At 46.1% G+C, this 26,890-nt stretch overlaps 2 protein-coding genes and 1 long non-coding RNA gene across 9 annotated transcripts; 2 read left to right on the top strand and 1 right to left on the bottom strand.

The window, feature by feature from the left end:
* Window positions 1-222: 222 nt before the first annotated feature.
* LOC112896555 (DEAD-box ATP-dependent RNA helicase 42-like) lies at window positions 223-4,664 on the bottom strand. 6 transcript variants are annotated; one of them, XR_003229500.1, is made up of 4 exons: window positions 1,289-4,664; window positions 999-1,053; window positions 791-880; window positions 223-639 (listed from the first exon to the last, which is right to left on the bottom strand). XR_003229500.1 is itself a non-coding variant. In XM_025964571.1 (2 exons), exon 1 carries the CDS (start codon window positions 4,541-4,543, stop codon window positions 1,337-1,339), a length of 3,207 nt encoding a protein of 1,068 aa, XP_025820356.1. In that variant the 5' UTR covers window positions 4,544-4,662; the 3' UTR covers window positions 229-1,053; window positions 1,289-1,336. The 6 variants fall into 6 exon arrangements, 1 of the variants encoding a protein (XP_025820356.1); XR_003229498.1 differs by having other exon boundaries at window positions 223-484; window positions 585-639; window positions 791-1,053; window positions 1,289-4,662; XR_003229497.1 differs by having other exon boundaries at window positions 791-1,053; window positions 1,289-4,662.
* A 5,450-nt stretch (window positions 4,665-10,114) lies between these two features.
* On the top strand, window positions 10,115-12,356 carry LOC112897660. Its single transcript, XR_003229696.1, has 2 exons — window positions 10,115-10,491; window positions 11,218-12,356. It is a non-coding gene; the product is annotated as an uncharacterized LOC112897660 (long non-coding RNA).
* Window positions 12,357-16,912: 4,556 nt separating this feature from the next.
* Window positions 16,913-22,639, top strand: LOC112898550 (alpha/beta hydrolase domain-containing protein 17C-like). Of its 2 annotated transcripts, none has more exons than XM_025966888.1 (6): window positions 16,913-17,397; window positions 17,509-18,200; window positions 18,924-18,960; window positions 19,920-20,156; window positions 20,252-20,299; window positions 21,920-22,639. In XM_025966888.1, exons 2-6 carry the CDS (start codon window positions 17,893-17,895, stop codon window positions 22,370-22,372), a joined length of 1,083 nt encoding a protein of 360 aa, XP_025822673.1. In that variant the 5' UTR covers window positions 16,913-17,397; window positions 17,509-17,892; the 3' UTR covers window positions 22,373-22,639. The 2 variants fall into 2 exon arrangements, with proteins under 2 accessions (XP_025822673.1, XP_025822674.1); XM_025966889.1 differs by having other exon boundaries at window positions 17,514-18,200.
* The last annotated feature ends 4,251 nt before the right edge of the window (window positions 22,640-26,890 follow it).

Here is a 26,890-nt window from a genome sequence, read left to right on the forward strand (position 1 = left end):
TACGACGCGGCAATGGAACAGCAAAACTGGGTGCATCCCATGTCTCCTCGAGCCAACTCTTTCCGGTTCATCGTATCCAAGCACAACGAGCAACACACCAAACACATCCGCAAACATCAGATGGAACTGCCGCGGATGCACTGCTCACGGATGAAAGTAATGTACCATCACTTACCAGGAATCAAGCATAGCATACCATTCCATATTCGACACAAGCACACGAGCACATTATAGCACGATGAAATGATAAAATTGGCACCAAGTTATCCAAATTTTTTCAAGCTCAGGAAACCAAACCGAATGTTACCGTTCATCTATTTTTCACACGATAAGATCCAAAAGGAAAAATGTTAGGGCAATGGAACTATATGAGCCAGAAGTCCAGCAGCATCAGCCACCACCACCACCACCACCACGGCGACCTGCAGCAGCTCACAAACATACCTAAGCTGATCCTCCGCTTGCAATGGTAACAACACAGCATCTGAAGACCAAAACAAGAACATCACGGCACCTTTTTAAACACAAAAAAGAAAACACTAGAATCAGAGCACACAAGTAATAAAGGGTTAACAGAGCCAAACCAACAGAGAAAACTATAGCTTCCCAGCTTCCCAACAGGCAAATCAATATGGACACCTGGATTAATTAGACCATAGTCACACAATCTTTGTATTATCTCTCATAAAAATGGGGATAGTATCCATAAGCAAGCAAACAATAAGATCAGTTTTCAAGGGGAACAATAATAACAGTATCCATAACACAACCATCACTTTCAAAACCGCACCAGAAAGCTGAGTGCCTTCCTTGGCGTTACGGCACTAGCAGGCCAACCACCACCAGTGTTCTAAGCCTTCTGTCCAAAGGTAACCAAAACCTGTCAATAGAAGTTGCCGAAACACCCCAACAATTACATAATAACCATGTGATAGCAAGTAACCATTAGCTGCCTTATAAAAAAAAATTAGCAAAGAAAATTATATGCTGGAGACAACTCGAACAGTGGAAGTAGCAGTCCATCAGCGGCTTTGTGGTGTGCCCATTTATAAGCTGCAAAGAAAAAAAAATCCAGAAAACCATCAGTACATAACTACAAAGGCGAAAATAGCATTGAACAGAATAATGTCAAGTCAATATTAGACAAATGAGAAATGTATCAGTTAGGTAAGATAAGAGTGCTATCAGAGATCAGCTTAACATAATAAAAAGAATATTTGCATATTTTGCCCACAATACAGTAGCTAAATACTCAACCTATTGATAATGGTATCAATATCATGCATACCTTCTAAAGAAAGTCCCTACACAGCCATTCCATTGTCTGCTCAGCAACTCAAACAACAGAATACTTTCCAGTTTGAGCAGATCCAGGAAGATTCAGAGCTTGGTTGGCACAATCCTCAAGGACACGTTTCAATTCTGCTTTCGCCTTCTTCACAGATGACTCTGTCGGGCCCTCAATAAACAGGTACAGCTTGCGCTCATTTGCACCAACAATTTTTCCTTGAGGAATATATGTTCCCCTTGTAGTGATAGCAGCACCAGTCCAGTCCTGTATAGGAGCCAATGTCTCTTTGTGAGTGATCTTCCAGCGGGCATTCTGTGGGAAATCATTAATCTCAAGTTCAGCCTCGTAGTGTTCTGGAACTGCATGGGCCTGTATCCTCGCCAGATTTTGCTGTAAGTTCATTGCAGCCTGAAGTGCACGAGCTGTGGCTTCATCATTTTGTTGGTTAGTTGCAGCAAGTAAAGGAATCAAGGGGACTGCCGTGGTTCCTGGTACTTGCTGGTTAGCATTACTAGAAGCCTTATTTGCAACCAAAGCAGCAGCTGCATGAGCATTGGCAATAGCTTGTGCTGCCAGGTCACCTCCAGCCTTACGCACTCCGCCTTCCTCATCAGAATCAGAATCTGACTTGTCCTCTTCATACCCATATTCCCTTGCCTGAGCCTTCTTTGCAGTCTTTCGTGCTTCATCCTCTTCCTCATTGAACTTGAAACCACTACCACCGTAACCTGTACCATGAGCCTGCTCTGTGCCCTGCTTCACCTTTGCCATAAACCGATCAGCTAGAGCTTTCAGATCTTCTGGAACAGCTTGTTGAGAGAGCTCCAGGGCCTTAACAAGGTCTGGTGCATACCGCTCCTCTTCCTCAGAAATAAAAGTCACAGCAAAACCTTTTCTACCAGCACGCCCTGTTCGCCCAACACGATGAACATAGTCCTCATAATGGTTAGGGACATCATAATTGACAACCAGCTCAAGTTCTTTCACATCTAAACCCCTAGCAGCAACACTTGTAGCAATCAGTAAGCTGCAGACATTGCTCTTGAAATCAACAATAGTTGATTCACGGTCAGTTTGATCTTTACCGCCATGAAGAGACAGACATGGATACCCATGCTGGAACAGGTCTTTGAGTAGGGAATCACATTTATCTTGCGAGTGAACAAAAACAAGAATTTTCCCCTTAACATACCATTCACCAAGCAACTCTAACAGCCTGAAGAACCTGTCAATGTCTGGTCGCACCTCAACCAGTTGTGTGATATCTTTGTTCACAACACTTCTCCCACCCACCTGAATTTCAACGGGCTTAGTTAGCACCTTGCGTGCCAGTATCTCCACCTGCCGTGGAAATGTGGCAGAGAAAAGTACTGTCTGCCTATCTGGCCGGGTGTTCTGAACAATCCGAGTAATCTGAGGCTCAAAACCCATATCAAACATCCTATCAGCTTCATCCATCACTAAGAAGGTAACTCTGCGGAGGTTGGTTATTTTTCCGCTGCTAGTGCAAAGGATATCAATCATCCTTCCTGGTGTACAAACAACAATTTCAGCACCCCTCTTCAATTCGCTAATCTGCTGTGCAACCCCCGAACCTCCATAGATTGCAACACAGCTGATGCCGAGCACCTTAGAAAACTTCTTAATGTCTGAATGTATCTGCACCACAAGCTCTCTGGTGGGAGCCATAATAAGGCCAATAGGGCCATCTCCAGGAACAACAGGTGGCTGGTCTTTCACATGCCTCAGCATGGGGAGGACAAATGCTAGAGTCTTTCCAGATCCAGTCTTTGCAATTCCTATACAATCACGTCCACTCATGATGACCGGCAGTGCTTGTGCCTGTATAGGCATTGGTTTCTCAAAACCAAGCTTCTTGATGGTGTCAAGGAGCTTGCTTGTCATCCCACTCTGCACCCATGTCTTTATTGGTTTGGGAACATCTTTTCCATGCACCTTGAGCTCCAACTCCTTCCTGTAGGCCACCACTTCCTCAGATGTCATCCTGGTAATGTCCTTCACCTCAATATAGAAATTCTTCCGGAATGGTTGGTAGTCAATCTTCGAATGATCAACAATTGCCAGCTTCTCTGCCTTTGTCTTCTTGACACGCTTTATGAACTCCTCATCATCCTCATCCTCCTCTCCGGCCCCCTCATCATCAGCATCATCATAATCCGACTCTGAATCATCCCCTTGCATAATCCTCCCCATAGCTCTCCTTGGCCCCTTTTTATCCCCATTACTAACAGCATCCTTTGTGCTCTTACCATCCTTATCATCCACACCTGCGGCAGGGGCAGTATCCACTGCTGCCGCAGCACTCTCCAGCTTCGCAACCTCCGGCAGCACCATGGAGTTCATGAAGGCATCAAGCGGATCAATCTCATCCTCCTCCATACCAGCACCGCCGTTGGCATCGCCACCCCCATTCGGCAAATCCACATCCATGTTACCAGATCCTCCGTTCTCCTCTGCCTTCCTGGAGCCCTCATTATCCCCTTCCTCATCAGACTCCTCCCCATCCAAGGTCCATTTCTTCCCCTCCTTGGTGCCATCAGCCTCGGCTGCAGCCACAGCGGAAGCGCCGCCAGCGCCACCCCCGTCCTGCTCCTGCTCGCGGCGCTTCTCCTGCCACTCCTTGACGCGCCGGCGGCGGCGCTCCATCTCGTCATCCAGCCGCCGCTGTTCGGCCTCCATGTCCTCCTCCTTCTTCCGCTGCCGCCGCCGCTCCGCCTCCTCGTCGTCCACCGCCTCCTCCTCCCGTGGCGGCGCCGCCTCCGGCTCCGCATCGCGGTGGTGGTGGTGCGAGGACCGGCGGCGGCGCTTGCGGTCGCGGTCGCGGTCCTCGTCGTCCTCGCCGTCCGCGTCCCCGCGCCGCCTGGACGACCGGTCCCGCTCCTCGCGGTCCCTCTCCTCGCGCCGCCGCGCCCGCTCCTTCTCCTTCTCCTTCTCCTCCCGCGCCCGCTCCTTCTCCCGCTCCTCCCGCTCCCGCGCCTTGCGCTCCTCCCGCTCCCGCTCCTTCCGCTCCTCGCGATCCCGGTCCTTCTCCCGGTGGCGGTCGCGGTCCCGGTCCCGGTCGCCGTCGTCGCGGTGGTGCCGCGAGGACGAGCGCTCGCGCTCGCGGTCCCGGTCCCGGTCCCGGTCCTTGTCGCGGTGGTGGCGGGAGGAGGAGCGCTCGCGCTCGCGGTCCTTGTCCTTGTCGCGGTGGTGGTGCTTGGAGCTGGAGCGCTCGTCGTCGCCGGAGCCCATGGCGGCCGGCGGCGAGCGGAAGGTTCGGGAGGCAGAAACCCTAGACCCGGATTTGGTGGTGGCGAGCTTCGTTTCGTGCTGCGATTTTTCCCCCCTTCTCAAGGACAGACCTGGAATTTTGCATAAAAAGATTTATTTTCGCGATAATAATTCGGTCGCGGAAACCGGCGTCGTGTTCGTCCTAGACGCCGCCGGGTTCGGTCTGGAGTCTGTCAGGCGAGGAGGTTGAATAAATTCGTAAGAAACTCCGCTCTCGTTTCTGTTTCGACTTTCGAGTGGTGTACACAAATGGAAAGTTAAACGGGCCTAATCAGATGATGAATTCTGAATCTTGGCTGGTTATATCCTGCTGAACGGTGAATGATAACAGGCTTTGCTCTGGAAGTACTTTACATTCACACTAAATTTTTACACATTTTTCTGACAGGAAGCCTGGTCGGAGCAGAGAAGCAACCAGCAAAGCCATTTCATTTTTTGCGATCTCATCTGCAATTATAAGATACCCATTTTTTCTGTATTTTTTTTATCTATCAATCCTATGTAAAACTCACCTCCAATAGGTGAAACAAGATGGATCTTGTATTGTATATAGTCCCTATGGTCAACCTCCACCTTCACCCTTCATATCATGTTAATATTAGGTTTGATCACCTTAAGAGTTATAACTTTCTTACCGGCATGCATTATTGACCTAGGTTTTACACCACCGAACTCTAATACTTGAGAAAATGTGGATATATGTCTTTATATATTCCCTCGGATGAACTTTCATCTTCATGATGCTGCAACAAACTAATGGAATTATGCCTCCTATCTCAACTCTGAAATTTTAAAGTACAAATAAATTTCTGTCATATGCACTTGTGACGTTTCTGTCAAGTTTTTGGCCAACCATTAGTTCATTACTCTGCTAATACACGATGTTTGTGACACAAATTTGACGTCATTAGATTCACACTTTAAAATACTTTCCCATACAATGATATACTTTTGTACTGAATGAATGTAAGATAGCGTTTGGATGTAGATATTGAAGAATAGAATTTGGAATTGGTATTGACTACACCTAATATCAGCTGTTTGGATGTTCCTAAAATTGGTATTCGAAGCTTCCTTCAATACCAAGCAAGCAGTATTCAGCGTGCTGTTGTACCTCCTCCCACGATTCCAACCCCAACATTTCTAAATTCGATTGCATTCGCTCACCTCTACCCCGTCGGGGCCCTTCGCCTCCGCGCCGCTTCCTCTGCCGGCGCGTCGAAGCCCCCCGCTACTCACCGCCCCGCCCCTCCCCCTGCCATGTTTCGAAACCCCCACGCTCCTCCCTCTGCCGCGCCTCGAAGACCTCGTGCTGCACCCCGTGCTCTCAAACTCTTCATCTTGACTAATAGGTTCATCTTCCTCGGGAATGTTGCCACCTACACACACAATCTTCCAAAGGTCTGGATTGACCCAATCAAATACACACGCATCGAGTGTCGCCATGAGGAGTACCCCGCCCCATCAAAGCGAGGGGGCTTCCCTAGGTTAATCGATATGCTTTGGGAAGACCCATTTAAGCGACCATAATTGAAAGAGATTTTAGTGAAGGTTTTGGTACTTCCCTTTTAGGTTACCTTTACCGATTTTGTGTTTAGTCGGAGTCCTCATCAGATGATTCTACTTCTCCTTTCTCCTTCTTCTTGTTGCCAACATTTTGATCTTTTGGCTCGTCGTCAACCTTGGCGGTTGGATCTCCCTCTTGTGTGGTCGACATGCCAATTCTCCAAAGCTCTGGTACTAATTGAAAGAATCTAGATGTCGACTAGAGGGGGGTGAATAGTAAAAACTGAAAATTTACCATACTTGAAATAAATTTATCAGTAACCTTTGGAATTTCCGAATATTTATCCGGAATCTCCGCAACTTCCATAGATTTCGAAAAAATATCCGGACACTCCGGAGAAATGAGTTGAAATCAATCTCGACCAGTCAAATCTCAAGCAATAGTAGATCGAAGGAATTTCTAAGGTTTGTAGGCTTGTTTATACCCCTTTGCCTACACTGCCTGCAATCAAAATCTTTCCAATAAGTAGATCGAGAGCAAACCCAAGAATTCTAGTGAGGAATAATAATTTCAACAAATCAAAAATTATGAACTCCAAGACACGAAGATTTGTTTTCCGAAGTTCAGTTCCGCACAGGAAACCTACGTCTCTGTTGAGGCTCCCAAGAAGAACACTTACTTCTTAAGCTATGAAGCCTCTCCTTAGCAGGCCCAATGTTGCTAAGAACACTTACTAAAACCTGGAGGTTGTACAAACTTTCCGGAGCACATCGCTAGCTTGGGTGCTTGACGGGCAACGCCTAGCCGGCTAGGAGCTTGAAGCTCCAAGAGTAACAAACACGAAAATCACCGACTTGACGAAGAACGAAGTGCTCAAGAGATGAGAAATCAGTTCACTAGCACTTTCACTTGCTCTCACCTTAATTTGCCTTCAGTTCCCTCACCAAATCTCACTTGGAATCAAAGGGGGAGTAAAGAGGGCCTCTTGAATGCTCAGTGGGAGAGTGCAGGCGAGTTAGGTGGAAGAAGGGTAAATGAAGGGGATGAGGTGTATTTATACCCCTTCCCCCAAAACTACCATTACAGGGTTAAGTTCCGCAGACTCCGAAGATTTCTTCGGAGACTCCGGACAACTCTCCTCCAGAGACTCCGGAAACCTCCAGAGACTCCGCACATGCCCGGAGACATGTAAACATTCTGTAGAAACCAAAATGTCCGGAGACTCCGGAAAATTTTTCGGACATTCTGAAACTTCTACAGTTAGCACTCCTAAGATATCTTAAGTGATGCATGAGTGCAAAGGTATCTCTTATGGGTTTGTTAGTCATCTTGAGCACCTTATTCTACGCAAAGCGAGTACATCTCATGTTCCTCTTGATAGTATAGCGTTCCTATACTCAATTTCAAAACATAAATGAATTAAATTCTCATGATTCTTCTCTTTGCTACTTTCATTTACTTTTTAGTAATCATCTCCTTATATTAATTCATCTATCACCTGTAATAGCTACTCATCATGCTCATAGACAATATTAGTTTCACAAGTGCATGTCCTTAATCAACCAAAACCCACTAAGCGGGCCTAGATGTTCTTTCAAGCCCCCCGCTGGTCGAAGCCCCCTTCGCAGGTTCGGCTGCCACCGCGCCCCATGTTTCGAAGTCCCCCGTGACGCTCCGTCCGCCGAACCTGGAAGGTTCGCCCGCCGCCTCGAGGACCCCGCAGCGCTCTCTCCGCCGCGCCTCAAAGCCCCCTGCGCCTCGAAGTCCCCCGCGACACTCCGTCTACCGCCGCACCCTGCCTCCTTGAGGATCTTGCGTCATCGCTCCCTCCATCATGCCTAGAAGCACCGAGCTGCGCTCTGTCCGCCTCTACCGCGCCTCCAAGACCCTGTGTCGCTCCCTCCGCCTCCGCGCCTCGAAGCCATCGTGCGCGCTTCCTCCGACCGAGCAGTGTTGAGGAGATGAAGATGGGTCGATTTCCAAATTCACAGTATGCACATTCAAACATGAATTGACATTTGCCTATAATTGAATTCCATCTAGCAATTCCATCTACATCCAAACAATAGTTTTGGTTTTGAATCCATTTTGATGCCTAGGCTAATTTGATATTGAATCCAATTCAATGCCAAGCGCTTCAATATCAACATCCAAATGGCTGCTAAGATTGATGGAATAATTTTAGATCAAAGCCTTATAGAAAATTGGGGGAAGCCTCTTTAATTAGGCTAGGTAAAATACTTCTCCTCCTCCATGCAAGCCTTGTTACATGTTCTAAAAATGATGAATACTCTTATGGAGAACCTGCGTGTTAGCTTCAAAACTTGATGGTAGAATTTGTTTTTAGGTTCACGTACCGGGACTTTGGTAAGCTACGTAATAGCTTTTAGATAGCTTTTAGAGCATCTCCAACAGTTCCCTCCTAATAATATATTATTAGGATATTCTAATATCACTACTACTTTTCAGGTTCACTTAGGCTGTTCACTACTGTTTTTGCGATGGGTTGCAGCTGCAGCTGCACAGCCCAGCCAAGCAGCCATTTGGCTGGAGCCGTGGAGCTTCAGCTACAAAGATTTGAAGCCCACTGTAGCTGCTGCGGCAGCTACTACCACAGCCAGCCACAAAATTAGTACCGAATGCTCACACTTTTATGGTTATCAAGGAGGATGCTTTTACAATTCCCCAATAATCTTGTCCCGGTACAACTAACAGATTGAGAGGGTCAAAATTTTCCGTTTATTTGAAGGGAGTTGGGCTAAAATATTGGGACAACCTAATAATTATGAGTAAATTGGTTGCTTGGCTTGAAAAATAGTTCAGCTTAGTTTCTTGGCCCCTTTTTAACTTGAACTTGGTTATCTGGCCTCAAAATGAATTCCGTTTGAGTTCTTAGCCCTTCCATCCATTCCGTCTACAGCTGCTGTTAGCCAGCACATAGGACGCGTGTAAAAAGATCAAAATACCCCTCCACCTGTCAGATCCTTCTTCTCCACCTCCTCCCCATCTTCCTCCTCCGTCGCTGCCAATGCTCGCTTCCCTCTCAGCGAGGGTCACCACGGAGGGGTTCATGGATTTGATCCAGTTCAGGAACACCGCGATCTCGCAAACAGCACGTATTTGAAGGCCAGCGTCTCGTCCGGGTGTAGCTCCAGCTCGGTGGCTGGGTCAGCGGCGAGCTGCGTGGTACAGGGGAGGAGGAGAGGGTGGAAGAGGAATGGGAGGTTGAGGGAGCCAGTGAAGGTGCAGAGACGGTCGCCGGTGCAGAGGAGCACATCACGGTCGGGGCCGGCGCCCGTGATCTGGACCTTGGGCGGGCCGAGATCAGGATCCGCACGGTCGGTGATGGTCTGCAGGAGCGGCGGCCACAGCACGCTGTGCGTGGCGTCGAGGTGAATGATGTGCAGGCGCCGCGTGCCGCCATTGGCGGCGGCATCCAGGATCGTCTGGTTCGCGGTCAGGTGCGCTAACCGCAGGAACGGCGCCATCTGATTGTACGCTAGGTGCGCTGTCGCCGATGATGCCCCAGGGCCCAAAGAAGAAGCCGCTTCTTGGCCCGCGGGTGTGGAGACGCCCTCCCCGCAGGCCTTGTTGCCGTCCCTGAAATGTGAGCATGGCTTAGAAAGAAATAGCACTATCACCTCATTAAGCACCTACATATATACTATAAGTTATCCTCTCTATACAATACACGCTATAGGTGCTTTAAAGAGCTTAACTATCTTGTCAGCACACTTTAAAGCATCTAAAGTGTTTCTAAACACTTCTTATTCCTAATCTGGTGTAGTGTATCTTAAGCATCATTGTTCCTGAGACCATTGAAGTGCTAAGAACTCAAAAAACGAATTCTTGAGGGTGCTAGGACAGTACATTTACAAGTGGTTGACAAAATAGGGTCCCTATAAATTCTAGCCAAAATGTTATGACGCTCATTCACCGCTGTGTTACTGCTTTTCTGCTTTTTAGTGGGGTTGCTCTATATCTCTACAACTAAAAAACACAGATGGCGAAAGTTTTTTCGCTCCTACGTCACCCCATCCGATAACCATCATCCTGCCGTCTTGAATTTCCTGCCGTCCCCTGCCCGCCCATCCAGCGATCCCAGATTGCAAGTCCCGGTCCAGCAGCAAACCCAGCTGCCGAAACTGCCGCCGCCATCAGCTCTACCTTCATACTTCGTGCGACGCACCGTCCCGCCTACCCTGCCGCGCTGAGATCACGCCACGCTGCCTCCCAGTCCGCCCTCGCCATCCTGCTGTTTTTGCTGCCTCCCAGTCCGCCCTCACCGTTGTCTCCGTCCTGCTAGGAGGTCTCGCACCTCTGTTCGAGCCTACTGCTTCCTCCTCCTTCCGGCCTCAAATCCGGCCTAAAATCCGGCCGATTCTAGTACTCCCCGCCACGGGTAAGCGGTAAAACATAACAATCTCGATCTCCTCTCTCTATCCCCCCACTCCTCGAACCCTCCCGTGCCCTACATCGCTAGCAATTTGGCTGCACAGTGCCACCGGCCTCCAAGGCCTTAAAAGCCCAAGTTATTGCACATTAGCCTCTGGAGAAATCTGTAATTATCATGATTTTTGTTGTCTCTTGGCAAACTTGCCGAAACCCCCTATATCTATTAGATCTTTTCAAACCGAGCCCAGCCATGATATTGTTGTTGTCAGTTCTTGTATAGTTGACAGTTCAGGGTTGAAAATTTTCCTATTCAATTCAGCTTTTTGTTGCTCATATTAGAAATCAGCAATATCATGACATTAGTTTTTTAGCTAGAGCAATGTTTGGTGGCCTCAATACAAATCCTGTTATTAGTCTCTACATTTCCGTACTTCAGAGTAGGTTATTGGTGTAGATTATGCTCTAACATTCTGTATTTCATATGGAGACTTGTAGTTCTTCACAGTCCCTTTACAGCAACATAAATTCCACTAAACCAAATAACATAATTCTTTGCTAAATATCCGGTTAGAAGAGAATTGAGGTCAAGTTTAAATACAAGAACTCTTACTAAGTTTGATAGGAAAATATAGCTTGGTACACATTTTATTGATGGCACTTTGTACATGTTATAGTTAGTCTGTTACTTGATGTCAAGTTTTACTAATGGGATATTGGTTTACAAAATTTGCAGGATGCAACGAAATGGAAGTGCATGTTGGAGGCAATTTGTGGTCTTTTTTTTTTGTTTTTCTGAAAGAAGGCAATCTGTGGTCTTGAGAGATCTTTGCAAGTCTTCTGGTTTTACCCATGCAAGATATATCTAGACTCTAAAGCAAGATCTGGTTTGTTTATGTTCTGAGTTCTTTTCTTGAGCAGATTATTTTTTTCTATTATCTCCTTTTTCTTGCTATGAGTGTAGAAGCCTTAATTACAAAGAAATACTTACTGCATATCCTGATTCTCAGCTAATGATTGAATAGGATGTTCCTGCAAACTCATTTTAGTTAGGCAGGATATCGTTCCCTCTGATCCTGCACGTGCTCATCCATAAATTCTATACTTCTTTTGTTCTTAGTCTCTGAACTTTCCTTTGAGTTTTTGAGTTAAGAATTTACAAGCGGCAAATCTTCAGGGTCTGTTCTATTTCCATCACCATCCTTAGTCCTTTCCCTTGTTAAAGAAAACAAATTTGTCTTCTTGGCAGGTTTCTTCATGAAAACCCTCAGAGGTGGTAGCAGTAGAGCAGTAGCCATATTTGATAGAGTAGTAGCTTTTTTTTTTCTTTTTTGCGCCAGCAAGGATTTGCCCTGCTGCAGTGTCATCGGGACTGGGAGTATTTGCAATCTTTAACCCTCTCGATTAAATATCCATTTAGTAAATTACAATACTTAATAGTCTAGCATATCCCTATAAGAGAAATATGACCATTTAAAAGAGCATCATCCTCTGATATTACTTCGAAGTATTTTTTTAAGATCATCACATCATGCAGCAGAACCAAGGATGAATTCATGCAGGAGGTGGACAACTTTAACTAAAGAAATCAAGCTTGGTGCTATGGGCTCAGAAGGTTTGCCAGTGACGCTGCGGTGTTCAGCCGGAGGTGGGTTTGTTGTTGCTAATTTGCTAATTGTGCCGAAACTCGAAATGAGTTTCATTATGTGTTAATTTTTGCAATTTGATGGATGATGGCTTGATTATGGTGTGATCCTGGTAATTGATGCATGATTGCTTAATTCTAATGTGATGCCAAATTAAATTCTATTGGATATCCAAATCCAATGGATGGAAACTTTATAATTTGTTTATATTCATCTGATGATTTGTGAACCGATGTTTTTCCAGATGTCTTTCAGATTTTATCACTTAGATTGATCAAGACGAACATGTTACACTCTTTTACATAATATGATTGCTTTTTACATAATATGATTGCTTGGGGTTGCTATTTTGTTTTGCTCGTAGCAACGCACGGGCATGAACCTAGTATGTTCTAAATCATATTGTGCAGCCGGCTGAGATCACATATTAAGACTTTGCCCATTTGCTAAGAGACTTGTTAAGAACGTTAAACCCAAAAGGAAAGGCATTGTTTCCCGGAAGAAGTTCCCTGCCATCCTTATTACTCCACTGTCGAGACAACTCTGCACTTGTTTGTAACCTCAAAGCATCAGCTTGAAGCATTCAGTATTTGCCGCGCCCAAGAACTTCAGATCACATCACTCACAACTTGAACTAGAATATTGTCTCTCTTTCTGCAACCCTCCTGATGGTAATGAATCGGTTGCTGCGCTGGTCTCGGTCTCCTGCATGACTGCATCTTCGTTCTTGTTGCTGCGACCACCAAGGCATCAACTTGAGGAGAGCAGACAGCCTCCTGCTGCAACATCCAAACATTTCAATCTCTCGTGATCAGATCACGCCTCGCAGTTTTGTCCGGTCAATTTGGTACTATTTGGACTTGTGCTTGAGCTCATCTCGTTGCGCACGTGCACGCACGTGCGGAGGAGTCCGCGACAAGTGGACCGGATCTCGACCGGCCCCACCTGTCAGTGACTCATTGTGCGCAAAGGGTTTCGTCGACTGCTGATTACTACATGTATACTACTGCCCGTAAGTCGCGAGCGTAATTGTAATCATGTCATTACAATATTAACCGCTCTTGGACTCCGATACCATCACTATGTAATTAACCGTTGGAAGATCAGGGTCACTTTGCCCCAGAGGATCCGATGTTGAGTGGCTCAAGGGTGCCGATGCAAGTGCCCAATTTTTCTTGCACGTTATCATGCATGCACCTAAGCACTTGTTTAAGTGGCCAGCCACATGCTTTGAGGTGCTGGGGAGCTTGGAATGATCCCGTGTCATGGTTCAGAGCAGGGGGATACTGATAGGGCTTTTTCTCTATTCAAATCCTGCTGCCACTGGGTGGACGACTGCCTGCACATTGGGGAGTATGTTAATGGGGTTGGTTGAATCTATCTAGGCCTTGGGGTGCTGAACCTGAACTGCTCACTGCTCAGTGAGGTGAGGTGAGCTGAATTGATGGCATATGGGATTCGGATGATAAAGATGGTTTGGCAGCCAGCAGCTGAGCACGCACTTGACTGCACTTGTGGATCTTTTGCATCCAGTGTAGTGTAGGAGGGTGCTTCTTTGGGCAGCAGGACTGTGCATATGCCAAGGCAGTGTTAGTTTGATTCGCGTCCTGTTTTCCAAAAATAAAAGTTTGATTCATGTATAGAATGGTGAAGAATGATTCATGTATAGAATGGTGAAGAAGCTAAGCATTCCTGAAGTAGTTCTTTATCAGAGAAGCATATAAGGCATTGTCAATTTTCCGTTCTTGGATTTCTTCTTGTTTTTCTTCAGATGTTGTTAGGCTAGTATGTTATATGCCCTTGGTAATTTGATAATACAAACTCAGATGGGTCTAATAAGAAATGGACAGATCAATCCTGTGTTTGTAGCACCTGTATCCAATTTTCTTGATATAAGCTACTAGGCGCGTAGTCTTTATCCTGATCCCAAAGTTGAGCATATATATAGCCGCATAGGGTAGGGACAAGGTGACAAACAAGTGAGCAGCAGAGGGAACGGAAAGGGCGGCAAAGAAAGCCTTTGTTTTTGGCCTTTGGAGGCCCTAAAGAAATAGTTCATGTGTAATGCAGACAAGGCTATGGTGGAATATTTGTCACCTTTCCCTGTGCAAGATTTGCAATGGTCCTCTCTCAGCTGGAAGCTCCATCTCTTCCATCATCAAATAGAAAAAGGGAGATGCAACACTTTTTTTACCATCTGTGATAAAAAGAAATATTACAGTTAATTTTGTATAACATATTCGTTCACACAATCAGACGTATTTTGGGGTTGAGGGCTGTAAATTTGGTCTGTTTTTCAAGAGTTGTAATTCTGTCCTCAGTGTACAAGTAAAACCGACACATGAGCTCGCTGTAAAAAAAATGTAGCTAGATAGAGTACAAAGTCAAACAGCCCAGGATCCATGTAGCCGATGCGAGCACGAGCACTGTGCGCCGAACAAAAGCTGCCACGATTTTGTCAGCTAAAGCTTTTGGAATCACTCCAACAGTGAAGAAGAAAAGGTGTAGGATGCAGATGAGGAGATTGTTCAGGGCCACTTCAACCACGTCATTCCTGTTTTCCCAGCCTTTTTTACAACGGTAAATGTGACGCCATCAGGTCGATTTATCACCACGTACGTACATGAAGATGCAATGAGAAACGCTTAGCTCAATTCGTAACATGAGCAGTTTGGTAAACGGTAAAGATGAAATGACGACAAAAGCTGATGTGCAAGTGTCTTGACTCTTGACTAAGTACAGGATTCAAAGCTTCACATCAACGTCAAAGCTAGTAACTTTTGGTGCTCGTGAAAGCCATGAATAGTTGGACACAAGTTTAGCAGTGATTGGCACCAGAATTTTTTTCGCTTTTTTTCTGAGGTTAGATTTTTTTTGTCGCATTTTGGTAAAATAGTTAAGACATGGCTAAAGTCTGAACTCTAACCAAATGACGGTCAAGATTTTTTGAGAACGGCTAAAATTTTTCTCGGTCTAGCTGAACTATAAACCAAACACACCATTATTGGCCACCTACACGTATTTCACCTACTCAGCTGCTGTTGCAGGTTTGCAGCCTCTACCTGGACTGGAGGTCTCTCTCTCTCTCTCTCTCTCTCTCTCTCTCTCTCTCTCTCTCTCTCTCTCTCTCTCATCTCTAATCCGGACACGAGGACATGAGGACATGGCGGCCCAATCCTTTATTTTGTTTTGGAGGAAGTACAGAGCTTCCAAGTTGATGCGCCCGTGTGAACTGCCTGTTTGGCACAGAATCCATAATTGATAGGGTCCCCCGTTGAAACTAGAATAGCTTCATGAGGTACTACTTCACCTTATCTCGTGGAGTGAGTACAAAACCTGAGAAAATTATGTATTTCCAAGGACATATATTCGGCGAATTGGTACACTTGATTTCCTCAGGCACAGAGTTAACACCATCCGTATTTTTTCTTTACAAATTCATCTACATAAAAGTAAACCAACAAAAATCATTCCATTAGTTGTTTTTAGTGCTACTAGCATTTTTTTCAATCATATTGCAGGCTTTTCATCCATCTGAAACACGGTAAAAGGTTTTCTTAGCCTTTCATGGAACTCCAAAACCTATCCAAAACAAAATCATTCTTAGATGGGATGATTTTTGTTGGATTTGAGATTATTGCATCATGTGATGATGATTAATAGGTGATGTTAACTACTGTACACATGTGACTAGAACTAGTAAACACAAAAGGAACTTAAAACTAGAACCAAGTGCTAAACCACCAAACCATCGAGTGTTCAACAACACGGACACAAGCATGCACCTAGAATCGTGGAGCAAAGCCAGGAATCCCTCTGCCAAACGTTGAAACAAGGAGATCAGAACCGGGTTGGAATCATGAAAGGAGAAAAGGTTCGGCAGGAAGGAGGGGGAGAGTTGCCAGCTTGCTGGGAATGGGTTGGAGTGGACAGCCTAAACCCTACTGGTGTACTACCCTCTCAAATCCAGCCTACTGAAACTGATGTGACCCTAACCCCTAGTTTAAACAGAGCTCCTTGTCTTTTTGCCAAAAGCATGTATACAACCTATGCCAGCCTATTAATCTTTTCTTTAGTGTGGATGCTGTAGCAGCAGCACATGCAATTTAGGTTCCTATGTGGTGGTGGCCTCTCGTGGATCAAGCTGAAAGGAGGTGCCAAATTTTCTGCGTTTTGGATAGAAAAGTGACAAATTCCTCGCACACGATATACTTCCTCTATTCCAAATTATACACCGTTTTAGCAAATTTATTTATATATATAACTTTTTTATACACCTAGATATACATTATATCTAGGTACGTTGCAAAATTTATACATTTAAATTTACCAAAACGATCTATGATTTAAAAATTTAAAACGGAGGAAGTACGTATTTTTTGGCACCACAATTGTTATAGCTTGCTGCTTGGCTAACCATCAACACAGACAACAGGTTGGCACTTGCCGACAAACACGCACCAAAATTCGACATGAGAATTTCCACGCTTTCCAAATTCCAGACACAAATTCGAACTCGGCACGCAGAATATGGCGACAACCGGAAGAAATCACAAAATTCAGAACGAGAAATCATCCTGACTATCCAACAGATTCACGCTCACCGGGGGGCAAAACCTCAGCAACACTCCAAAACGAAGACCCACCGCCCCGTCCTGGCACAAACCCGGGGAACACGACAGCACACCCCACCAAACACTCTGTTCTCCATGCGGCCGCATTCGGGCCGTCTGCCACGACGATCGGACGGTCCCCGGTTCCTCGGTCGGTGGAGCCACACGCGGCACTGTAGCGGCGGCTGAACGCCGCCACGCCGCAGCGTGTCCGCTCTCCTCCGTCCGTCCGTCCGTGCGGGCTGGGAGGGGAAGGCCGGAAGAGAGAGGCGAGAAATTGCTCGCCTGGAACATCAGACACATGCGAGCAACATCTTTTTGCAAAGGCGTGGGGGTGGGGGATCCCCTGCGCTTTCTGATGCCTCTCCTGTTCCAGCTTCATCTGCTGCCCTCCCTACACGGCTACACCTACACGCGCGCACCCCTGCCGCACGCACGTTGCGCGCAGCAGCATCTCTCTCTCCTCTCTCTCTCCCTTCTCTCAGGCCTGAGGGTGTGTGCCAGCGAGTAATAAATAGCAGTGACTAGCAGCGTGCGTGGCTGAGGCTGCTGACCGAGCTCTAGCGCTGTGCAGCAGCTGGCTGTGGACTGTGCTGTGCAGCGGTTGCTCCTCGCTTCCCCTACCGCGTCGCCTCGTCCTGCTCGTTTCCCACACTGGTAACCGCGGCGCTAAACCCTCTCAAACCCCTCCCCCGTATGATTGGCGCTATATCAATTCGTTCCTCTGGTGTTTTTCAATCGTTGTCTCCCTGTATGATTTTTTATCAGGGCAGATTTCTTTGTCACGAGGACGAGGAGAAGAGGAGGGGGAAAGGTGCTCCGTTTCTTGCTCTAGTCCGTTTCAGAGATCCAATCGATTCAAGAAACGGCATTTTTGTGCTTCCGTTAGGTTGCTCACCGAGAGATTCCCCCCAAAGTTTGTTGCTTGGAGCCGATTTGGGCCAAGAAAGGGCCAAAAGGCGCCGCAAATCCGTTACCGTCCCAGAAAATCCCAAAACGCCTCGTCGTATTTGATCGTTGGCGACCTGACTCGATCCATCTGAGCCAAGGGAGCAGCAGCCGCAGGGAGGAGGAGGAGAAGGGAGGAGAGGAGAGGGCGTCCTCTTCCGAGCAGTCGCATTGCCGCCTGTCGATGAGTGAGCGCTGCCTCCGATGCTGTCGGGGTGCTCGGTGTCCAGTCTCGCGGCGCGGTTCGCCTTCTTCCCGCCGGAGCCGGCGACGTACGCCGTCCGGAAGGACGAGGCCACCGGCCGCCTCGTCGCCTCCGGCGTGCCGCGGGACAATGCCCTCGACGTGCTGCTCGTCGACACCAGGAGGGGGAACAAGGTGGTGGCCTTCTACTTCCGGAACCCCTGCGCGCGCCTCACCCTGCTCTACTCGCACGGCAACGCCGCCGACCTCGGCCAGCTCTACGACCTCTTTGTGCAGCTCAAGGTCAATCTCAAGATCAATCTGATGGGGTTAGTGGTGCATTTATGCTTCCCGGCCATATATGTGATCTTGCAATTTTTTTTTCTTATTTGGTTTTGTTGCATTTATTCTGCTGTTTCTATCAAAAATGCTATGCTCCTTGATCTGTTTAGGAAAGTGTGCTTTTAAAAGTTAATAGTATGTTTCTTGTTAGGATGCTGTGCCAGACATGCCTTTCCTTTCTATTTTCTGAATTTTTGGGGGGCTCCACAGGGCTATTAAAGAAGGAACTCTATCTTAAGTGAATATTTGTGCGAATGCTGGCATGGTGCATTGCATAAATCGGTTTCATTTAGCATTTTGAGGGCGGTGGAAGCAGGCAGTTACTGGAGCCGGGGAATTTGGAATGTAGTTATACTAGGTTTTTCCCTTGGGATTTCGGTTACTGCATGATTTTTCAAAGCCTCACGGATGAATTATTTGTGTTCTTCTGTCCTCATGCATTTATTGTTCCAAACGTGGATTGTGATATCAATAGAAGATTCCGTTGATATTGCTGCATATGTATACGCGGTACTGTCATCGAAAATATTGCATATCAATATATCATTGACCCAAGTAAACTGCATCTTCATTCTTTAACTATAATTGCATCATTTCTTATTTCCAGAAGACGATTTGGTGTTTCCGGTTGCACGATAGTGCTCTTAAGATAGCTATAATGTTTGGTAGAACATGCTCATGTGATTTACTATGTGCTTGTGTGATTGCAGATATGACTACTCTGGCTATGGCGCATCTACTGGCAAGGTAAGAACTTACTTATCAAGTGTGAACTGTGTTAGGTTGCACCATCGACATATTCATGATGAGTTAAAAGTGATGGTGAATGGCTGATTATCTGTTTGAAACACTTGTCTTAAATCTCATCGGACTTTACAAACACAGATAGATAATTTATCTTTTCTGCCTAACTACAGAGTTTGCAGTTTTGCACTATTCAATCTCAAGATTCTAGCATGCCATGCTAGATATACCCTCGAGAAATGTCGTTTGAGTTTCAAATTCCAAGGAGCTCATATACCTACATGTGAAGAGGCTTTGGCCCATGCCTGACTGGTGCATTTCTGGCACAGCATGGCCAATGCATCTTCAAAGGCTGCTCAGAGATAGCAATGATCAGCATATATCTAGATTCGGACCCTTTTGCTTTCAGCCATGCATGCCATTTGAAGTTTCAGACTACAGTTTTAAGAATCAGCTTTTGTGAAACTACATGTATGGGCAGTTTATTCTGTTCAGGTCCACGTGCAGACTTCATGAAGTCCAAACTATCCATCTCACTGATGTGGTGTCAGTGGGATGTGGACCCAACATTTCAATTCAATGCAAAAATCATTTTAAGCGAAATTTCATGCTGCTGTTTGTATATGTCGTACAATTGAAGTTTAAGTTCTGAACTAATGTTGCCCTAATCAGAATTAGATAAGCAAATTGGAGTCATGTTCTTTTGATTTTCATGTTTTATATTTTAAAACTCCATTTGGTCAGTGCAGTGATAACTCTGACTTACGAAAATTCAGTTTGGGATACTAGATTGGCTGATATATTGCTATATGCGCATTTGAGCTAAGTCAGATGTCATTTCAGTTTGTATTGCTGTCAGGTTCCTGGTATTTGTACTTGTACTTATCATACACTTGTTGTCTTTCTAAAGAAAGCAATACATTGTGGAGCAATGAATCTTATGTTTGTTATTTGTAATGCAGCCGAGTGAAGAAAATACATATGCAGACATTGAAGCAGTTTACCAATGCTTAGAAACCGAGTATGGGATCAGCCAGGAAGATATTATCCTGTATGGACAATCTGTGGGCAGTGGGCCAACATTACATTTAGCCTCCCGTCTGCCTAGATTGCGCGGGGTGGTTCTCCACAGCGCTATACTGTCAGGCCTCCGTGTTGTTTGCCATGTGAACTTTACTCTCTGCTTTGACATTTACAAAGTAAATAACTCGGACTGATTCTCTTATCTCAGTCTGCACCTTCTATTCCTTTAGGGTTAGCTTTTACTAATGTCTAGTCAAACCTATTTCTGCAGAATGTCAAGAAAATAAAAAAGGTGAAATGCCCAGTGCTCGTTATTCATGTAAGTGATCTCTAATAGGATATCTAGCCTTTATTTATTTACTTCATTACTTGCTGTCCGATTAGACAAGTAGTAATGATCTTGAACTAACATGCACTCATTTCATACATGCCATCTCTTGGAACATTTTATCACTTTTACATCTTTCCTCATGGCAGTGTGCTGTTTTTGTTCCTGCTACTATTGGCAGTGTCTGTGTTGGTGCAGTAATTCAGTTACTGGCAGTAGTATTAAATCCTGTTTTCATGTCATTACTCATTACACACAAGTTCATCACGGCATCCCAACATCATACATTAGTATAAAAGCATTTTTCCATATATAAATATTATATAGGTCTTTAGATTTAGGAATCAAAGATGATGAACAATTGAAATGAGTGTAGAAAAAAGTCCATTTATTACCTGAATTCTCTTTGATCTGATTATCTTCTTTGAAGTCTTGCTACTCCTAGCACAACAGTTCACCGTCCCTGTTGCCAATTTTCAGCATATGAAAATATTCTTTAAACCAAAGTTTAGATGTGGAAGTTTGTGAACAAATTGGTTTAGATGCTGGAAGTAATTTCTGGCCTCTGCACTAACCAGGGATGTATACAGCCATAGGTACAGACATAAAGTGAAAAGTACATAGGTAGAGGGGGTTCTTTCAGAACTATAAAGGCCAGAAATAAAGTCTTCATGGCCTCAGCTAGCCAGCGGTTACGTCCCTCGAACCCAAGGCTTTTTATGGGCTGGGATGTCACTAGCAGTTTTGGTTCCCTAGTGTGCAAGTTGTGCACATGTGGTATCCTTAGTATATGCCCCCTGTGGGACCTCATTGATTTGATTCAGCCTGGTAACCCAAAGAATAAGTGGGCGTTGGCAGTCCTGGCCTGGTTGGTTGTTGGCCTTTCACTGTTCATCCTGTCATACTGAACAGCTTATGTTGTTTGGCTGAGCCCAACCAAATTTATAGCCATGTCAAGCCGGTAGGCCCAAAAGGTCAGGATTTTTCTGGCCCAAAACTTGCACAGGCCTGAGTCTACAGCTCTAGCCTCTAGTTGTTTGTTGCTGCCTGAAAGTGCATACTCTTGGCCAATGATCTTGAAACGTGGGAAGGCAAAATCAGAGTATTTGAAAGCTACCGCAGAGTCCAGTTTCCAGGCTTTGACAATAAAGGGCTGTTTGGATGCCTGCCTTAGGCGCCACACCGCGCCTAAGGTGCGGCGGCCGATTTGGCCGCCACACCTGTGGCGCGAAATGTGTGGCGTGGCGTGGCGTGTTAGGCAGGCATCCAAACAGCCCTTAAAACTGTCACACCTTGTCTGGCATAGTTCATCTGAAATAGTATTACTAATTTACAGTTTCGATATAATTTTAATTTTGCATAGATTACTAGTACAATCAATGGATATCTGTTTTAGAGTGATCTGTATAATTTGATTTTGCTAGACCCCATAAGAACTATCATGAGAAACTGAACGCGTTGCGCTGTTGCCTGTGTTAAGTGACTGAATATACGTCCCAAGCCATCTATATGTTTCATGGAATGGTATACATTTTGTCATAGCTCATAGTGCTGCCTGCATTCCATGTTTTAGAAGATATTTGTCTAAGTTGCACTGGCTGATATTTGCAGGGGACGGATGATGACGTTGTGAACTGGTCACATGGTAAGGAGCTGTGGAAACTGGCAAGGGAGCCTTATGATCCACTCTGGATCAAAGGGGGAGGTCACTGCAACCTGGAGCTGTATCCTGACTTCATCCGCCACCTCTCCCGTTTCATCCGTGAAATGGAGACCATCACAACAAAAATCCGGCTCAAGAAGATTAGGCAGTCCCTCCAGCCCAGAAAGAAGGCCCACCGCACAAACACCGCCACAACAACAACCTTCACCGCTAACTGCTGCTGCCGCATTCGAGTTCGCAAACCGACCTGCCCCAGCTGCAACTTCAGTTGCGGCTGCTGGGGGCTGAGGAACTGCTTCACATTCCGTTTTCTCAGGTGCTGCCATTCCTGCTTCTCCTGCAGCAGCTGCTGCTCCTGCCGGAGCTGCTTCAAGTGCTGCTGTTGTGGAGACGCGCGATAATGCCGCCAATCTTTGTGCGCGCGTGTATAGTAAAGAGGAATGGTCCTGAGATATCTACTAACCCTTTAAATGCCGTAGGACTAAAAACTAGATTTGAGTTAACTGAACATTGTGCAACAGATAGAGACTCCCGTACTTGTGCATCGTATCCGGTTCTACCTGTCCTCCATTTTAGTTGCATGTCAGATTCATCTATTATCGACATAACCCGGTCGCTGTCGAGTTTAGAACAATGTTAATGCCTGAATTGAATCTCCTTTTCATCTATCTTTAGGTTGTTCTGGTAAGTTTCCTATCATGCTGTAGCACCGTGCTGATCTTCGCATCTTTTTGGAAACTGAGATACTCCTGGCATGTGCAGACCTGATTGCTCGAGACATGATCTGGTCTGTTTGTTAGACTGGCAGGTGACAGCCAATCGAATGTTTTGAGATACTATCAGCAGCTACTCAGAACAACTCAAGGTGATTCTCGTGCCACTGTTTCTGTTCCTTCTGTCGAAATGCACTGTTGCTGCCCGGCAATCAGATTCAGTGTGCACCATCCAATCGATGCGGACTGCACGAACGGGTTGAAGACAATGGAAGGTTAAAGCTTGACAGTCCGTGTACACCAGCGTTCAGATGGACCACTTGCAATACCAACCAACCTGAAACAAACCTTGGGGCCTCTCCCATTCATGCGTGCAGATTCAGAAACTGGCGCCCATTAATACAGCTGCGTAGCATCATACAGATGCCAGCTACTAATCATTCTGTACAAGGTCAGCCATGTGAGGGGCATTGAATTGAATTGAAATCTCCCTTAGAAAATGCGCGACTAAAACAACACATCGGTCGGTGGATCGATGGATTATTGGAGCTCATGAAATCTGGCATTCAGCTGCATCCCAGGATCAGGGTCTCTGAACTTCCCTGAACTCACGAGCAAACCGAAACTCGGCGAGACCGGTCCGGGTGGTTGATCCGTAGCTCTTGCTCGTGCGATTTCAGGACCGGTCACCGAACTTTTAACGGAGGATCAGAGGCGACAATGGAGGTGAGGATGGATGGATGGCGCACCACAGGGTACCTAGCTGGTACGAGTACGACAGTGGTATGTATGTGATGTGGCATGGTATTGTTGCAATGTCTTGTCTTGTGTTGCATGTAGTGTACTGCATGCCAGTCCCTGTATGCAGCCAATGCTGAGCTGGGCAGTGGCACAAGGCTCCAGCTCCCCTGCGTAGGGCTCCCTCGCCCCTGTACCTTTCGCTATGCGAATCTAGGCCACCTAATTGGACCTAGTGGGCATGATTGAAGGCACATGAAACACTTCATTCTCCTCACAAAGAGCCACACGCAAGCGCACGAGCTTCAGTGTACGAGCTTCATTTGGGTCCTCAAGAGCTGTAAATGTTGAAACAAGAGTAGAGGACACAGGAAGATTCTGGTGGCGAGACACTGAGCAGCAGACCATTAGAGGCCGGCCCATGGCCATGGCGATTGCAGCAGTTACTGTGACGGATGGGCATGTGTGCGTCCCAGGAAGGAGGACACGAATGAAAGCCATGGCTTGCTCTCACTGACCGTCCAAGTAATGTCGCAGTACAGAAGAGTAGTAGCAGACGAGCAGTAGCTCAAGTGTCCCAGTACACGGGTCCATGCCAATGTTGACGGTGGTGGGCCCATGGGCCACAAGTGTGATGGGCATCCCCGGTTTGTTCTCCCCCTCAATCAGACAATCCCCCAACTGACTGATTTTTTTCCTATTTATTATTTTCTCGTGATATCTTTTTTTATTCCTCCTTGCTAGGCCATGGCCATGCAAAGAACATCTCAAGTGGGGACATTGGATTAAATGGTGCTGATTTTTCTTGCATAAAGAAAACCAGAGATGGAAAGGAAATGGGTGGAATTATTAACGGCTTCTGTCGGGTGTGGCTCCATCAAGTTTTGGGGCTGTGGCGCTGATATAACATGCCTTCTCCACATCCTCGCGACCTGGCAGATCTTGCTCCGTTGCACCGGGCCCTATGGCCCTAAGAGCATCTCCAAGAGTGTCCAAAATACACTCCCAAAAATCAGTTTTAGGAATAAACGAGAAAAATATACCTCCAACCGTGCCTAAATCGGGTTCCAATTTATTCGCGTCGCCCAATTCCAGGCTAAATTTCTGCTGCTGGCTCGCGCTCCCAATACCTGATGCCCGCCTATTTTCTCTTCGTCCCGCGTGATTCCTTTGCTACGCGCCATTTTCTCTCCAGCCCATCAGCCTCTCCGCTCTCGCGCGAGCTGAAGCCCCACCCGTTCTCTTGATGCAGGCGGCCATCCCTGGGAGGCGTCGCTCCTGCTACAGACCCCAGCTACCGCCCTAGATTCTGGAACTATGTGCCGCCACATCTCGTTACCTTGAGATGTCACTGAAACTCCAAATTGAACGGAGTCGAAGCGACGGTCACCATAATGGGGAGGGGCGCGGTTGGAGAGCACGAGCAACTCGACGATGAGGGCCTCCTGCAGGCGCAGAACGGCAGAAACCAAGGAGCTCTTGGATAGAATATTGAATACTCTACTTGGCATCAACGAGGAGAAATGAGAAATCCATTGCTAAACTCATAGTTTACCTACGACAATGTGAGTCTAGCACAAAGCATCGATGAGAAACAGCTCAAGGGTCAGATCGGTCAGAACTCAGAAAGAAGAATGCCAGATGCACCTGAGTAGGCAGAGGTGGTTGGTGTGTGGGCTCACGTTGGGTGATGAGTCAGCAATAAGATTTTTTAGGAACAAATTTTTAGGAACTGTTGGTGTGCGTGGCTTTTTTCCCCTCCCAATAGTTTTTGGCATGTCCCGAAACTAGTTTTTTTGACTCTATTTTTTAAGCACTCTTGAAGATGCTCTAATGCAAGTAGATTACACCCCAGTTGGTGCAAGTAATCGCGCGCCTAGTTATTGGTGCGCGACTAAATTAGTAGCCGCATCAACTTGTTTAAGACATCTTGGTAGGTTTATATTTGAATACGAGGGTTTAAGAATCAGGAAGAGCCCGGAGCGCATGAAAAGCGGTGGTCCTTCAAGTTTGCAGGCGTGTTTGGAACGAAGGAATACTTTCTAGTGTACAAATTACACGAGAAGGTGGGATTTTTTTTTCAATGAAACTCTCTTGAAATTCCTCCGTTTCAAACGCACCGTGTCCTTTCCTTTCCCTTGCTTGGCTTGCAGCGAGCTGTTTGGCACTGTAATCTATCAGCGCCGCACTAATTGGTGACTTGATTTTTATTTATTTCATCCTCCTATACATACGCTTGGTTTGTGTTTTCTCAATTGAATCGTTCATTATTGAGGCAGGATATCTTTTTGGCACCTGTCCGGTTCGTTGCATTAGCATTGGCTTCGGCATTGGCAAGAGTCTCCGGCTGTGGTAGCTGGGGAGTCTCCTTGCGAGGCATGGCCCAAGGGCTGTCTGATGTGCAGTGGCTGTCATGTAGCGGCAGCATCACTGTTAGTGATACCTCAAGCGGCAGCGCTGGGGACGAACACGACGAGCACCAACCAAATGATTCTGATCTGTGGGAGGTGCTTGCTTGGTAGATGAAGAACTATGGGGTGGGCACTATCCCACTGGACTTGTTCTTTCGTTGAACATGTGTAGTTATTTCTCTTCATTTCTTGTTTTTGAAGTATTCAGCCCCTAAACCCGATTGCTAATGCACTGGAAAATTGGAAATAGACTAGAAACAAAGAGACTTTTGTGGTCCAAAATTCTGGCATTGTAATGGCTGATAGGTAGGTTTCAGAGGACAAAGAAAGGGTGGCAAGCAGGTAGAAGAAGAGAACATATGGAGATGGAACGGAAGGGAAAGCTGCATCTCAAGCTCAGTATCTTTTTTCCCGAACCCCAAATCCACATGCCTTGGCGCAGCTAGTAATGCTTCATGTAACAAATCTCACAGCTAAAGCCCAACTACATGAAAATGGTCGGATTTGATGTCTCCAAGATTTATAATGTAATTTTCAGAACAACAAAGGCAATTTATGTATATCAGGGTAGCAGGATTACAATCTATACGACATAGTATTGAATGTCTGTTGACTGGAACAAATGAGTATGGGCAAGTGCCGTGCAATTGATCATGTTGTTATAGTGGGCAACTGCCTCAGTTGGAAGAAATGGTCATGGCAAAAACCTACAATTCTATCTCGGTGTTTTGTTTTTACCCCTGGCTTGAAGAAAGCCTTTGTAAAGAGGGTAAATCAAGAGGCTTTGGTGGTCCAAAATTGTACCAGATCAAGATTAATAAGTTTATTTCAAAAAAAAATATTAATAAGGCTGATTGGTAGGTTTCAGAGGAAAGAAAAGCAGCCAGACAGGGAAAAGAGGAGATCACATGGTGATGGAATGGAGATAAAAGGTGCATCTCAGCATCTTCTTTCCTGGGCGCATTGTATATGCTTCTTTGGCTTTGGCAGAGCTGACGATTCATGTAGTATACTAGCTGCTGGGCATGGACCATTTGGACTTTGGGTATGAGATTTG

Source organism: Panicum hallii, chromosome 6, assembly GCF_002211085.1.
Source record: "Panicum hallii strain FIL2 chromosome 6, PHallii_v3.1, whole genome shotgun sequence".
Lineage (NCBI taxonomy): Eukaryota > Viridiplantae > Streptophyta > Magnoliopsida > Poales > Poaceae > Panicum > Panicum hallii.

Coding starts and splice junctions, on each gene's coding strand:
- LOC112896555 (XM_025964571.1), bottom strand. CDS start 4,543: ATGGGCTCCGGCGACGACGAGCGCTCCAGCTCCAAGCACCACCACCGC.
- LOC112898550 (XM_025966888.1), top strand. CDS start 17,893: ATGCTGTCGGGGTGCTCGGTGTCCAGTCTCGCGGCGCGGTTCGCCTTC. Junction 18,201..18,923: donor CTCAAGATCAATCTGATGGG/GTTAGTGGTGCA, acceptor GTGTGATTGCAG/ATATGACTACTCTGGCTATG. Junction 18,961..19,919: donor ATGGCGCATCTACTGGCAAG/GTAAGAACTTAC, acceptor TTTGTAATGCAG/CCGAGTGAAGAAAATACATA.